Genomic DNA, 14,307 nt, shown 5'->3' on the forward strand with positions numbered 1-14,307 from the left:
TCTCCCTGCATCCTGCTCTCACCAATCTCCTCCACGACCTCTACCTTCACTCCTCCTAAACACACGTGCAAACAATCCATCTCATCATGCAAAAACCGCACTTATGCAGCACCCCAACCCCTGCATACACACACACAGCCCCACCCAAAAAAAACAACAACAAAAAAACACCTCCAAACTACCTCAGTCACTTTACCTGGAATAGACTGCTGGACTGTGTTGAGGAACAAGAGATGGATATATGTGGTGAGGGCAGAGAGAAAGAACCAGGGAGCAGAAAGGAAGAGCTGCCATGAGGAAAATGCAATGGCAGCAGCTATAGTGTCTGGGAGTACAGAGCTTAGGGTGCTTCACGCTTGAGAGGTGCTGTCCATTTGTTAAAATAAAAAAAGAGAGCGAGGAATAACACAGGGCGTCAGCGTAGCGGAGCTGTTTCACCCAGCTGACCTCGGGGGAACATATCGGGAAACTCATATATTTCCTCTGGCATGAACGATTCCTCATCACGGTGAGCGTGTGTTGGCATGTGCAAAAATAATATCCCCACCAATTCCTTTTTTCAGTTCTGCTGTGTGGATGCACACAGGTTGAACAGCAGTCTAGCTGAAACAAGCTAAAATAGGCCATGACTGAAATAGGAAATGCATTAGGCTATAAATAATATATGATTCTGGGAAATATGTTTATTTGTTTTGTTGTGGAGAGTTAGTCAGGAAAATTGATTCCGCATTCACATCTGCATGGTAAATATGAAGCTACACTCAGGCTGTTAGCTAAGTTTGGCATGAACTGGATGCTAAGCTAAGCTAACAGGGTGGAAAAGTATCTAACGACAACAGCACATTTCAAAAACTTTAAAAATTAGCGTTGCGGTTGCAGTTAACTCCCTGGTAACCCTGGTAAGTGTTTTTGTGTTGTTTTTTACTTTGACTGCACCTGCCAGCAGTTCCCACCTGCTTCTGGTTTAATGCTAAGCTAAGCTACCTGACTCTGGGCTTTAGCTCCATATTTAAAGATAAGTCATGTTTCATAACGTAATAAAATGCTTTCAAATAGGCTAATATTTGTCTACTCCAATTCCCTCACTAAATATTATGGAACTTGTTCCGAAGCATTCAAGTTAATTCTCAGCAAAAAAACAAATAAAGCTATTTCCCAAAAACTGAACTACTCTTTGAAGGTGGAGATTAACTACAAACCATCAAAACCAAAGGACCTGTGGAAACAAGCCCCATGACAACACAGGGAACTCCATGTATTAGCCTATACGTACAGGAACTGTTTAGCACAACAACATATTCATCTGTAGCACATCGATAAGGCCTGCAGGGCTCAGCAAAGAGAAAAATAAAGGTTTTTCTATTTTTGGCGTACATCCTGGAAGTTGATGGATTGAACTGAAATGGCCTGAAGGAGCGTTCGTCTCCCTGGTCTCTTGTTTACCACTGAGGCTCTCTTGTCTGTTCCAAATGTCACCTTTGCCATTGTGATTGGTGAGGAAAAAGTCTGTCTCGGTTTGACAAGGGTGGGGTAAATGTCAAAAGAGGCATCCACGTAGGTAGAGAGTGGGCACACTCCGCAGGGAAAAACAAAACAAAAAAAAGGAGGAGAACTATGACACAAAAACAAGAAACTATCAAAATTCCATTCAGGCACGAACGTGACAGCTCAGAGCGGGGCCACGGAGGCCTCTGATGGGGGGAGCGGGGGGGGCATGACTCTCTATCTGTGGAGAAGACCCCAGATGGCTGTAATGTCAACATAGAATGGGTCAGTGGGTTTTTGCCATGCCATTCACAAGTCACAGTCCACTGCTGATCCAAGGAGGAGCAGAGATTCTCATGTAAGTTATTATAAAAGTCTATCACGTCAGGAGATAATGAGGTGTCAGAAACAACGCTTTGGTCCAATGAGTTTTCTGATGCTTTGAGAGCTTCACACATTGCTCTTTAGGGCAGACGTATATGACTTCAAATGATGGTAAAAGCTCATGACTGGCAGTTTGACAGGGAATAATTACCCTCAATGGATGTAATGGCATTGTTCATTATTTTCTTTACCTATTTTTCCTCTTGTTGAAGCATGATGCATTTCTTTTTAAATCTATTGCACATTTCCTTGCAGGTACATTTCAGAATTTGACAAAATGGGGCAGACAGGAAATAAGAAACAAAAGTACAAGCATGAATAAAGATAGTTGCTACACAGCTAAATATATGTTCAACACAGAACGATTCCCTTGCAAGTAAATTCAGCTCAATCAAACAAAGCAATATGCAATAATTATAATAATAATAATATGTGCTGGAGCAAAATGTTAAAAGTGATTCAACACATTTACATAATGCCTTCGTCTGGGTGGGAAGGGGCTTTTTGCCTTACAGCAAAAATGAACGGCTTAATTCTTTATTTTAATATTTATGTGTCCTTAATTTTCATATATTAAAATATATGTAAATACATGTTCTTGACTATGGTATTTCAGACTGGTCTCTTCTAATTTGCCTTGACTGCTCAGTCTGTATTTTGCATATTTTAAGTGAGTCTGGTGTCCAATTTTCATTAACAAAATAATCTGCATAAAACTCTGCAGCAATATTTTGAATGGGTGATAAGGTGATTGTCAAATCGTGCTAAAATAGAAAACTGTTCATAATAAATATACTTAAAATCAGGCATTATGTAAAGCACAATAAAGATGAAGGAAGTGCCCATGATTTGCTTAAGTTGCAGCACAGCATAGAAAAAAAAACTTTTTAAATACAATTTAAAAAAATAATAAATTATTGCCCAATACAAAAAATCTTTTAGCTGCACTGAGATTAAAAAAAAGAGAGAAATAGAGAGAAACATTTCTGTACAGTTTTTAGGAGACTCACTGACCAGCAGTGCATTTCTTATTGCACTGAGGTAGAACGGCCAGTAAATAAGCTTTGTCGATTGGGTTAAAATCGAGTTGTAGTACCATTCCTCTTCCACAAGAGGTCATTATTTCTCCAATTCTACTCAAAGAAACTTTGGCATGTTCACTGTCATGCAGAGAAGTCATTTAAGAGAGCAGTCCCTCGTTTGAGGTGAGGGGAAAAAATATGAAAAAAATGTATTCAATAAATAATATGCTGAGTATTTACTGCATCTTTACATTAATGCACCATAAAAACAATTTTAAAGTGCACTAATTCACAAAACAGAACCACTTCGTTCCTCATTATTGTCACCATGTGATCACAACCTAACAGATTAACAAACAAAAACAAATATGACTTTGCTAAAATAGATAACTGCAATCTAGCAGGTACTGCACTTTGTTTAATATGATACTGTCCAGCAGAAACATAATCAAAAGTTAAGTGTTCAGCCTCATTACAACAGCTTACACCATTCGTTAGAAAATGTATTTCAGCGGTCTTGAACATCAGCCATTTGAATTTCAAAGGTTGTTGAATTCTAATAAGAATTTCAAATTCTCAAACTTAACTTCTGTAAACGGGGAGGATTATTACCATCTTGATCATTTTAGTTGGCTAAGTTTTAATTCATATGCTATTATGACACCAAACAAATTAAAAGATCTGAAAAAAATGTTATCACCTCAACTTTGAAGCAATGTTGTTGTCTAATATCAAAACCTATACTGCACAGCAATATCTACTATTACAATTTTCTTGTTTCAGTGGCTCAGTGTTGATAGGAATACTGATCAATACTGATTTTTACAGCTCAGAAACCAATGTTTTAGGCAATTTGATGAATACACTGTATCATCTGTACCATAAATAAATAGTAAAATATAAAATAAACAGCCAATGATATTTCAGTTTGGTCTGATCACATTTTGGGTTAAATGCTATGCAAATATGTCCCTGGGATTCAATTATTTCACCACGCTTCCAGTACTTATTTAATACAACACCCAAACAGTGGTATTATTATATGAATACAAAAAATATATACATACAAAATCAATCGTTCCTGGAGCTTAGAACTCTACAGTAAACCTAAATAATTGTAAACTAATTGCTGTCATCTTTTGAGGTTATTAGCTACCCAGATATGAGGTGGTTTTGTTCTGGAGAGCACTCAGGTTACTCCAAGTTGTTCCTTTGACTTTGTTTCTAAAAGTTATCTACTTTTATTTCAAGTTTCACAGGTTTTTTTTTCTTTTTTTTTTTTTTTTTACATTTGTTGTCCAAGATAGGGATGGGATTAAAACATGAATATTAATGTATTTTTGAGGGGCTTGCTTGAAGATGTATGACAAAACCAGGCCAATCTATCAAAATGAAGCACCTACTGCCAGTGAAAGGTAGTTTATGGCAGAAGGCAGGAGCTTTGACACTTCAATTTCTAGGCTGTTGGTGGAGAACAGATGTCACAAGAAAGCAGAAATAATTCTCTAAGGAAGACTTGCAACACAAGACATAATACATGAACAATGGAACCAAGGAAAAAGTACTGATAATGAGACTTACATGTTTAGTTTGCTTGATGACTAGAAATGAGTAAATTCTCTGGTGAACTGAGTTCCATAAATCTCTGTTATTCTTTCTGTAATCTGTGCATTGGACCAATTAGAGCATTCAAGAAGTTGCACTTTGTCTCTGCACTTGTATTGTAGCTTGTAATTGGTCATGGAAATATTCTTGGTGGCGTTCATGGGCCTATGGCACTCTTGAGAGATTTGGTTGATTTTAATGTTTAATGTTGCCATCCACCATTTAGGACCTCCATTTAGGTGATCAAATACAAAAGGCACTTATTGGCCATCATTGTAAGTGGTGGGCAGGAATAAGCATAGCCATTACCCTGCTCAACTTCTGTATTACATGATGCAAACCTCTTTAAGAGGTTATCACTCCCATTCATACCAATTCATATCTCAAAAAACACCTCCTCAAAAAAGGTGACCGATCCCATATTTTTGTCTCTCATTCCCAGCCAAAGTAGTTAAAATCTTTACACTCCTCTTTGTATACATTTTAGTAAACCAGCACTAAAAGTGTCTTTCCTTATCAGATTAAAACATCTTTCTTTTTACACATAGCCTTTTCATAAATGTACATTTTCAAGGACATATTGCTTACAGGAGATTGCAGTTAACATTCTTGAGGAGTGACGCCCCCCACATCCTTGGAGACATCAAAAGAGGGAGGTGGGATGAAAGGGATGGGAAGGATTTGGGGTTGGTTCTACTTTTTCCGTTCTAGGTAGTTGGAGGGGACCCAGCCCTTGCGAGGGAGCAGGCTGTCCTGCACCTGGCAGTACCACCATCCATTTGGGTTTCTCTCCAATACCTCTAGACAGGTGCCCTCAGTGAAACCCATAGTCTCCTCATCACCGCGATAATCAGCGATGGACACGTACACATCCCTGCCAAGGTTGCCGTGGATCAGTTGGCTCTTTTCTACGGGCTTGGGCCGGACTGTGGACACAGGGATGCCGTTGCGTTGGTTAACTCTGCTGAGGGTGTCCTGGGTGTTGCTTGTGCTGAATGCGCTCCCTGAGGACCCAAGGCTGGAGCGTTCAGCAGGCCTCGTCTGACTTTCAACGACTACATGAGGCCGCACAGTGCTGAAGGAGGCATTTCGGCGGACACCAAGAGTGGCAGAGCCAGAGCCATAGTGATCACTTCTTCCAAGTGAGTCATTTCGTCTCAGAGACCCTGTCATGTAGTGTGCGTCCTTGGCTGGTTGTGTTGTGGTAACAAATACAGACTGAGGCCTAACAGCCACTTGACGCACCCCGTTCCTCATACGTACACCTCCATTAACTATCCCAGATGGCTTTGAAAAGCCACCAGGGGGCTTGGAAGGAATAGGTGGGGTATTCCTTCTATGGCCTTGATGTTGCTGGGTCATACCCTGAATATTAATATTATTCAGAGCCATGACATGCTGCTCGTTTTTCTCCAGGCTGTTGGACTTACTCCCACCACTCACATGTCCATCTGAGTCTAACCCACCAGCATCACCCACTTGTCTCACAGGTTCAAGGTAATACGAAGGGGCCCATCCCTCCTCTGAGCCCCATCGGACATACCACCAACCACTCCCCTGCTTCTCTAGAACCTCGACCTCCACTCCAGCTGGGAAACTGAGCTCGGAGTCCTGGACTTTCTTGTAAGCATCCAGTGCGCGGTAGAGAATGGGGCCCTCCACGTCCGAGTCTCCACGGCTCCCTTTAGAGTAAACTGAGGAGAGATCTGAGGTGCTGCGTGAACACATTGAGTCCTCTGAAGAGATAACGGATGCCGTTTCAGAGTCATCCCCTCGAGAAGGTTTAATGCTATGCCTAAACTGACTTGTGGGCCTCAGCTGCCGTCTCAAAGAACCGATGTCCATCCTTTCAGGACTCTGGGGCTCTGATTTGGTCAGGAGTGGTTTAGGTCTGACGGAAGGCTTGGGCCTGGTGGATGGACTTAAACCTATTCTCTGCTCCACATCCCGGGTAAAGGCAGGGCCTTTCTTGGGGCCTCTGCTCAGTTCATCTGATGAAGAAAGGGGGCTGTTGTCCTGGGACCTGAGTCTGATGTCTATGTGTCTGCCCAGGGTCTGACTTCTTCGATTCATTTCTGGTGTCATGGTCTTCATGGGCCTACCAGCCAAAGGTGAGGATCCAGAGGGTTTTCGTGGGACTGTAGAGGAGTGGTAACTCCTGGGGGAGTTGGGCTCACTGGAACCTTTGGCTGAGCGTCCTTCAATGCCACTGCTTGGCCTGAAGCCATCGTTCTCATAAATACACTCTTCCTTAGTAACCTCTTCTACCGATCTGAAGGAGGACCTTCGATGAGTGAACACAGGAGACGCCTTGCAGACAGGAGGGGAGGCCTTGCAGGAAGGAGGGGAACTGCGGTACTTGTCGCTGACTACGCTGCTGATCTTCACATCCAGGCAGCGGTCTTCCTTCAAAGAATCTGTGTCAGATTCACCTTCGCATCCGATTGCAGGAATATCATATTCAGGTTCCTCGTACACAGGCCTTTTCGGTGGCTCTGAGGCTTTGGAGGATGACGGTGGAGGAGCCTCCTCAGAGTCTTGTTTTTTGACAGTGACAGGTGGAGCGGGCGGCGGGACTTTGGGTCGAGTCAGGGTGCTGGTACGACGGCTAAGGTTGGGTTTCTTGCGTTTGTCGATGTATGAGCAGGGAGCCCATCCCTCCATCTCTCCAATCTGCACATACCACCAGCCTCCGGGGTTCTTTTCTATTACCTGCACAACAGGGGAAAAAGCTATTTAAAGGATTATTTTTGATACATTTCTCAAACTGACTTAAGACTGAAATGGGTAAGGATTAGGACAAGGACGAGGACAAGTACGAGGCCGAAGGTAACCATTATGAGTTAGATGATTAGATGATCAACCACATGCTGAATGAAAAGGAACGCTGACTCACAGCATGATTTAACAATATGAAGGTCGATATTACATTAATTACAGTGTTCTTTCACAAACATGAATGGCAGGGGGAAAGCACATTGTCTAGAAGTGACAGCTCAACAGAACCTGACTGGAAGAAAAACAATGAATGATTCTATGTTGTTATCTCCACCTGAGTCTCTGCAGAGTGAATTCTGTCTACATCATCATGTTCAAACACAAATCTCAAGGTCGTATCTCTATTGCCTCAGCTTTCCTGTCTGTCAGGGGAGCACTCGGTCGGCATACATATTCAATGAGCCCTGACTGTCTCATCACACTGACAACAATGTAGATCTGGCCTCTTACATCAGCCTTTTGTCCTCCACGGAAACTGATGCCATCAGAGATGGAGGACTGGAAATCTGCTATAGTGTAATACTCTGCTTCCACAGCAGGGGGCTCTGGTGGCTTAGGTAACTGGAATCCCTAAAACAGAAAAAGAGGAGAGATATGAACAGCTGACATCATATTTAGACATTATATAGATGCATCTTTTTATAACTTTATAATAAGTCACAATAAAGACACAATGACACTGACACTGTCAATCATTTCAAGATGAGTGTGATTACAGCACATAATACAAATAAATATGCACAATATGTATCTTAAGTATGAGCAGCTTTAGAATTGTAATAAAAGACTGACTAAAATTGTACTTGTAATTCATGTTGCTGTTATTGTCTTTCAATGGTTTCTATGGTAACTCTTGCAGTAACCTGCAAAGTAATTATTCATCTTTTGTTTAATGTTGCTCTTATTTGCTGTATTTATACTTGCTTGGGAAAAAAAAAAAAAATTATTCATAAGATTCATATAGCGCTTTTCTCAGGCACTTAAAGGAGGATTGTTAAGATGACATAGCTTATTATATGTCTTACCAAGTTGGCGTCTCTCCTTGGAGGAGGTTTTTGTCTCAGATTTGGAGACCCTGATGAAGAAAATGACAGTTTATGAAAATGTTACTGCAATGTACTCATCGTTCATAAGTTAAAACAACAATAAGTTAATACAAGGAAACAAAAATAGAGTTAAAAGGAAATCCACACACCAAATGTTTTTAAATCCCATATTAAGTAGCTTCATGGGTTAGTGTGACAAGTGTGTTATTACAGTATCACCGCCACCACCATTAGATGCACCAGCCATGGAACTTACCAACTGCATTGAAATCTACACAGATGGGAAATAACAACTCTTAATGTCTCGGAAAAATCCTCCTCCTCTTAGCAATAGTGCATTTACTGCTTTATTCCTTTGTACAGAAAGCTGCATTGTCTCTTAACACACCACAAATACTCACCAATTTCCACTCTATGCGGTGCCACTCTGGCAACAGCTGGGGACCCGGGCTCGCCTCTCCCTTTATTCTCATTTAGAGCAGCGCTTGCTGCTATTCCTAGACATGGGCTGTTGGTGTCACGGCCTGCGCTCAGCCTCCTGCCTGTCTCAGCATTGATTTCAGAGCTATAGGGCATTGGCAGGCTGATCTCGCTCTTGGAGATGTGGCGCTCCGGTGTGGTAGTACATTCCCCGTCCGTCTGAATGTCCTTCTCGCTGACCGACTTTTTTTGCAGAAGGTTGCTGATTTCCATGATGTTGCCGATAATCTCTACAGGGCCTGTCAAGGTCTTCTTGCGAGGTGAGAAATCCTCTTTCACCTTTTTCAAGTATGAGGCAGGAGCCCAGCCCTCTTTTCCTAAGTGTCTGGAAGACAAATAAGAATAAATAAGTGAGTAAATTGTGGTGTGAAAGAAAGAGAGAGAGTGAGAAGGTGGGAAGAGAGACAAGGGAGGACATGTAGGGCACTGGGTTCAACACAAACCTGGACTGGGCCTTCATGATATGTATATAGTTTTATACTATTTATATACTCTTTGTATGTACTCTTTGTAACAGATTTTACACACAGTCTGTCTCCATACTGTATGTCTTTGGGGTTATCTTAGGTTGACTTTGAAGGTTGGCATTGCCATCTAAAACCAAATCAAATTGGCTGCATTATGGGAAATGTAGTCAAAATATGGGTATTAAAAATACCTTCGTTTTGTTGCATGTTTTTGATCAAACTGATTTTTCACCATTTAGAGTCCAGCTGAGTTCTTAAACTAGAATCTGGGGTACCCCTTTAAGTGTGCCCCAGTGACTCTGGTGGATCTAAACCTCAAATAAACAAACAACTGAAGAGTTGCTCATTCTGTATCCGAGTCGAAGTAGTGAAGTAGAGGTAGCCAGAGGCAAGGGGACATTGGGTTCCCACATTTCACACAGTTCATTGTTATAATTATTTGTAAATGAGTAATTTTAGACTGCTCTGTGAAACAATAAGTAATGTTGCAAATGCAACTTTGAGTCATTTGCCTCTGGGGTGAAACATTTTCAGTTCAAAAGAGATGTGATCATGCCAGGACATCAGATGTGACCACAAGGAGTCACTATAACTACAAAATGCTCTAAAATGATTTGTTATTCTTTGGTGTGAGAGAGGGTTGAGGAGAGACAAACTCCCCCCTCCCTCTCCCTCTCTTCATACATATACAGTCACAGTGCGTGTGTGTGTTTGAGATTCCACGAGGCAGCATGTGATAACTATCAGCAGTGGAGCTCGACTCCTAGGGTCCCAGGGACACAAGGAAACAAACAACCAACAGGAAATTTCACACACGCTAGTTGGGTAAACAACACACACATGTGCCATAAGGAGAGGCAGGCAAGAACAAACAGGTGATCTGCAGAGAGTGCCATGTGTTGATGGGTTCTTCTCAATATCATGTAGAAAATAAGATCTGCAGGAAACCACTGCCTTAATCACAGCACTAGGCAGTGACTCCTCTGAACCATGTCAGCGCTCTCTGAGAACTCCTTCGCTTTGAAAGTGGATAAAATTAGACAGGTTCCATTTTTCCGATGCTCAAGCAGCAATTAATTAATTAATTAATTGATTTTTTAAACTCTTTAACACAGAAGGTAAAACACTTTCTTTTTACTTTTTTTTTACTTGCAGCCAGCAAGACCCTAAAGCCTGGTTTATGCTTCTGCGTCGCAGCGACGGCGTACCTACGGCGTAGACCCAACGCCGTCGTTGAGCATTCAAAGTTCTGCGTCGAGGGAACGCGTTGCTTCCGGTCACAGTAAACAATGGCAACTGAAAAACAAACGCTTTTATTGCAAATGTTGAAGCGCAGGTGATGGAGAAGACGTTTGCGGAGGTGGTCTGTCTGACCAGTCGAGGCTGAACGGGTGAATTACCACACTGACGTTCTGAGTGGACCAATCACGGCCCTTGTGGTTCGCGTCACGTTGCGTTGAAGCGACGCGTAGTCAGGATTTTTTGGAGGTGCACGTCAGGCTACGACGTAGGGTCCACGTAGGGGTCCGCATCAATGGCGTAGCTACGCCGTCGCCGCGACGCAGAAGCATAAACCAGGCTTCAGAAGATAGATATCAGTTTTACTCAATCCATCCGGCATATTTCCAAGATAGAGAGTTGTGAATGATACATTGATATTGAAACACAGAACCTTTGAAATAATTTTTGTCACTTCCCTCCAGAAAATCTGGATGGGGTGGGAGGGGCAAGACCAACGAAGGAGTTGGTGGAGGATGACTGTGTTTCCCAGGCACTGTCCTCTGTTATCATGATGTCCAATTCTTTTTCCCATCGACTCACCTGATGTACCACCAGCCCTCCAGGTTCTTTTGGATGACCTCCACGGTGACCCCTTTCTCGAAGCTGACTTCATCCTTCCCCTGACTGGTGTACGGCTGTATTGTCACGTATTTCTCCTCTGGAGATTAAAAGAAAAGAGACAAAGTGTGTGAGTGAAAACTTGTTATCGGCTAGTCTTACATTGTTAGGTTAACCCACTGCATAGTTTGGATTGTTCCACAGAGCCTTATGGGAGTGTGACCTACTTAAAATACTATTTCCATACCAACACAAACACAACCCCCCCTCCTCCTTGTCCTACACAATAATACCAAACAGCTCCTCCTAGTGGCTCAACCTCTCCCACTGGCTGCTGCTCTCTTATCCCCACAAGACCTCATTCAAGCTGCTTGGACCCTGATGCAGCGTTTGTCTCTCCAGAAGGAGATTCTTCTTCTAACAGCAGGCCTCCCTCAAGGAGATAAGATATTTGGACTGAGATCTCCCTCCTCAGATCCCTAACTGACTACCACTCCTCTCTCACGCTCTGCTCGAGTTCCCAGAATCCTGTAGGAAAGGAAATCCTACAATGGGCTTAGTGGGAGAAGCAGAAGAAGGTTAGGGGATTTACAGACACCAAGGCAGAAGAAGGGAGCAGAGAAGGAGATGAAAGATTAGTGCATGGATCAGACCCAGTGCTTTCTAGCAAAGGGGGGAGGTGATCAGTGGACAATACATTGGCTCATTTCATTGGATAGTGAATAAGTTTGGCGTGCGGAGGAGGAAAAACATCTACATATGCCCTTTGGTGGCAGAAAATGTGACAGGAGGGAGAGATAAACTGTTATTGGATGAGATCCAAACACGTACAGAATAAATGAGAGCTGACTTAGAGCAGAGGGAATGTGACCTCGGGGGGCTGAAAGGCAGAATGACTCTATGAGAGGTACTACAGTATGTGTGTATGTGTTTATTCATGTAGATGCATGCTTCCAATAGGTGGGGTACGTCCAGACAGCTAGGGATTCAACTCCTCCTGCCCGTCATTTCAGATCAGACGAGGTCAATAACATGGAGCAGAGTGGAATGTCTGGCAGTGAACCTGGGTTTGCCAAGCATGGGGTGTGTGTACAGGTCTGTGTGTGTGTGTGTGTGTGTTTTGTGCTAAGATTTTGGGGCGAGTACTTGCAGATGGTCAGGGAATAACAAATGGGGTGGCTTAAGGAGGAATCTGGAGCATCTAACTGTGTGAGCTTGTTGCAGACTGTCATGTTGTTGCTTTTAGCTCCCAGCTGAGCAGAATAACACAATGGAAGACTTAAAGGGATATTTCAACATTTTGGGATATTCACCTATTGCCATAATCCCTATAGTCTTAGGTAGTAGTAGGTTCATTACCTTTAATTGTCGGTACAAGCTGTTTTTAGAACAGCGGGGCAGAGACGTGAGCTGTATTTCCGGGCTTTTCCTCATCAAACACATCAATCCAACAACTCCAAAACTCTCTCATGGACAAGTTGTGACCTGCACATTCACCACGCTATGAAATAATAATGGAACGTTACGTCTCTGCTCCGCCAATCTAAAAACAGCTTGCACCGACAATTAAAAGTAATGAATTTACTCCTAATACTACAGTAAGGGATTATGGCAATAGGCGAATTTGACAAAATGTTGAACTATTCCTTTAATTAATCACATCGGTATGTGTGAGTCTGTAGCTGGCGGTGCGTGTGCCTCAGGGTCCCTGTCTGTCTGTGTGTGTTGGCCCCAGCGTCTCACTGCAGGGGACAGGACAGTAAGATGAGTGTGTAGTCAGTTGGACTTTATAAATCAGATTAGGGAGCTGCTGGACTGGAAGTGATGGTGCAGCCTGCCGTCACCAGGGCGGGACAGGGAGGAACGGAGTCACGACCCCGACTGAAAACACAGTGAGGTCACGCTGCTGTCAGACCCCCCGGAGAGGTCACGACGCCCACACCTGACTTTGTGTGTGTCAGAGCTAACAAAAAGAAAGTTCAGAAGTTTAATCTGAATTCCAAACAAGCCGCAATTTATCATCCAGATCTTATGATCACATCCTTGTCATCCGCATAAAGCATCTGAGAAACCTGTCAGCACACACACACACACCGGCGTTCCTCCATCACTACGCTGCATTCTCTGAGAACATAAGTCCTACATGATCAGCGTTTTTGTCCTTTGCCAGCGCTACTAAATCAAGCTGCGGGGAAGCTGCAAGTGTCTGTGCAGAGCTGTAAAATCTCACTCACCCATTTCTTATTGCCTGCTCAGCAATACATTATCAGGCAGGGGCAGTGGCACCTCCATTCAGAGAACAGAAAGAGTGCAGGAGAAGAGGAGGAGAGGGTGGAAAGACTAAAAATTTGGTCGGTCGAACACTAACTGCAAGTCTTATTTTCTGCTACAACTTTCAAGATAACATACATTTAATCAGAGCAGAGGTGAGGTTGTCCTAACTTCCTAACACTCAAGCACAAAACACCATCTGCACCTAGTGTTTGTTAACAGGTCTGATGGAGGCACAGGAGAACCAAGTTGAGGCAAGGTCAGGCTGACAGAGAAATTTAACAACATGTCGACAGGCATGAAACACAGACAGAAAGTTGTGGTGAAGAACTGGAAAATCCACAGACTCTGAGTTTGACACAACTCCAGTCAGCAGCAGCTGCACTTTTCATGCTCAGACTCTTTTTGATGGTGGAAAAAGAACTTATTTGTCCAGCAGCTCAACTTGTTTGCAAACCGGCCAGTGGTTAGAAATCCTCCCTAACAGTTCATGTAGCTTCATCAGTGTGTTTTCCTCCAACTGATAAATCATTAAGGCACCCAGTGGGTTTTCAAAGTCTCTCTAACCCCATCTCAGCAAAGACAAGTTTGCCTCAGTGAATATGTCACACAGTTACAGTCACAGACCCACACAAATAAAAATGACTCTATTTGCTGATTTTTTTTTTTAACCAGCTGAAATCCGACTGCCATTGGTGAAAAGATCTGGATCATTTACAATACAGCTGCCTCTCATTTCTGATCACATGGCTTTCAATCAAAAACATGAGAACGGACCTGCATCAAAGCATGGATGTGCAGTGTTCCAGCATGATGCTATTTTGTATTTCTGGTTACCTGTGAGGATGTTATACCTGTATAACAACAGCCATAGTCATGGGTGCAGATCCTTGATCAATTTATTAAAAATTGATCAAATGTATTTTCAGA

General features: G+C 42.8%; 1 protein-coding gene across 5 annotated transcripts in view; it reads right to left on the bottom strand.

Moving 5' to 3' along the window:
• Positions 1-2,090: 2,090 nt before the first annotated feature.
• Positions 2,091-14,307, bottom strand: part of sh3pxd2aa (SH3 and PX domains 2Aa) — a 145,746-nt gene continuing 133,529 nt past the window's right edge. For 3 of the 5 annotated variants that reach the window (XM_085797925.1, XM_085798787.1, XM_085796431.1), the window contains 5 exons: positions 11,089-11,206; positions 8,707-9,125; positions 8,300-8,349; positions 7,725-7,844; positions 2,091-7,208 (listed from right to left, as the gene is read on the bottom strand). In XM_085797925.1, the coding sequence (XP_085654051.1) occupies positions 5,190-7,208; positions 7,725-7,844; positions 8,300-8,349; positions 8,707-9,125; positions 11,089-11,206 (2,726 nt within the window). In that variant the 3' untranslated portion in view covers positions 2,091-5,189. The remainder of the gene's footprint in view (positions 7,209-7,724; positions 7,845-8,299; positions 8,350-8,706; positions 9,126-11,088; positions 11,207-14,307) is intronic. The other 2 variants (XM_085799464.1, XM_085797030.1) reach the window with 1 other exon arrangement.

The sequence above is a fragment of the Trachurus japonicus genome, chromosome 1 (assembly GCF_045865225.1).
Source record: "Trachurus japonicus isolate A0001 chromosome 1, Traja_1.0".
Lineage (NCBI taxonomy): Eukaryota > Metazoa > Chordata > Actinopteri > Carangiformes > Carangidae > Trachurus > Trachurus japonicus.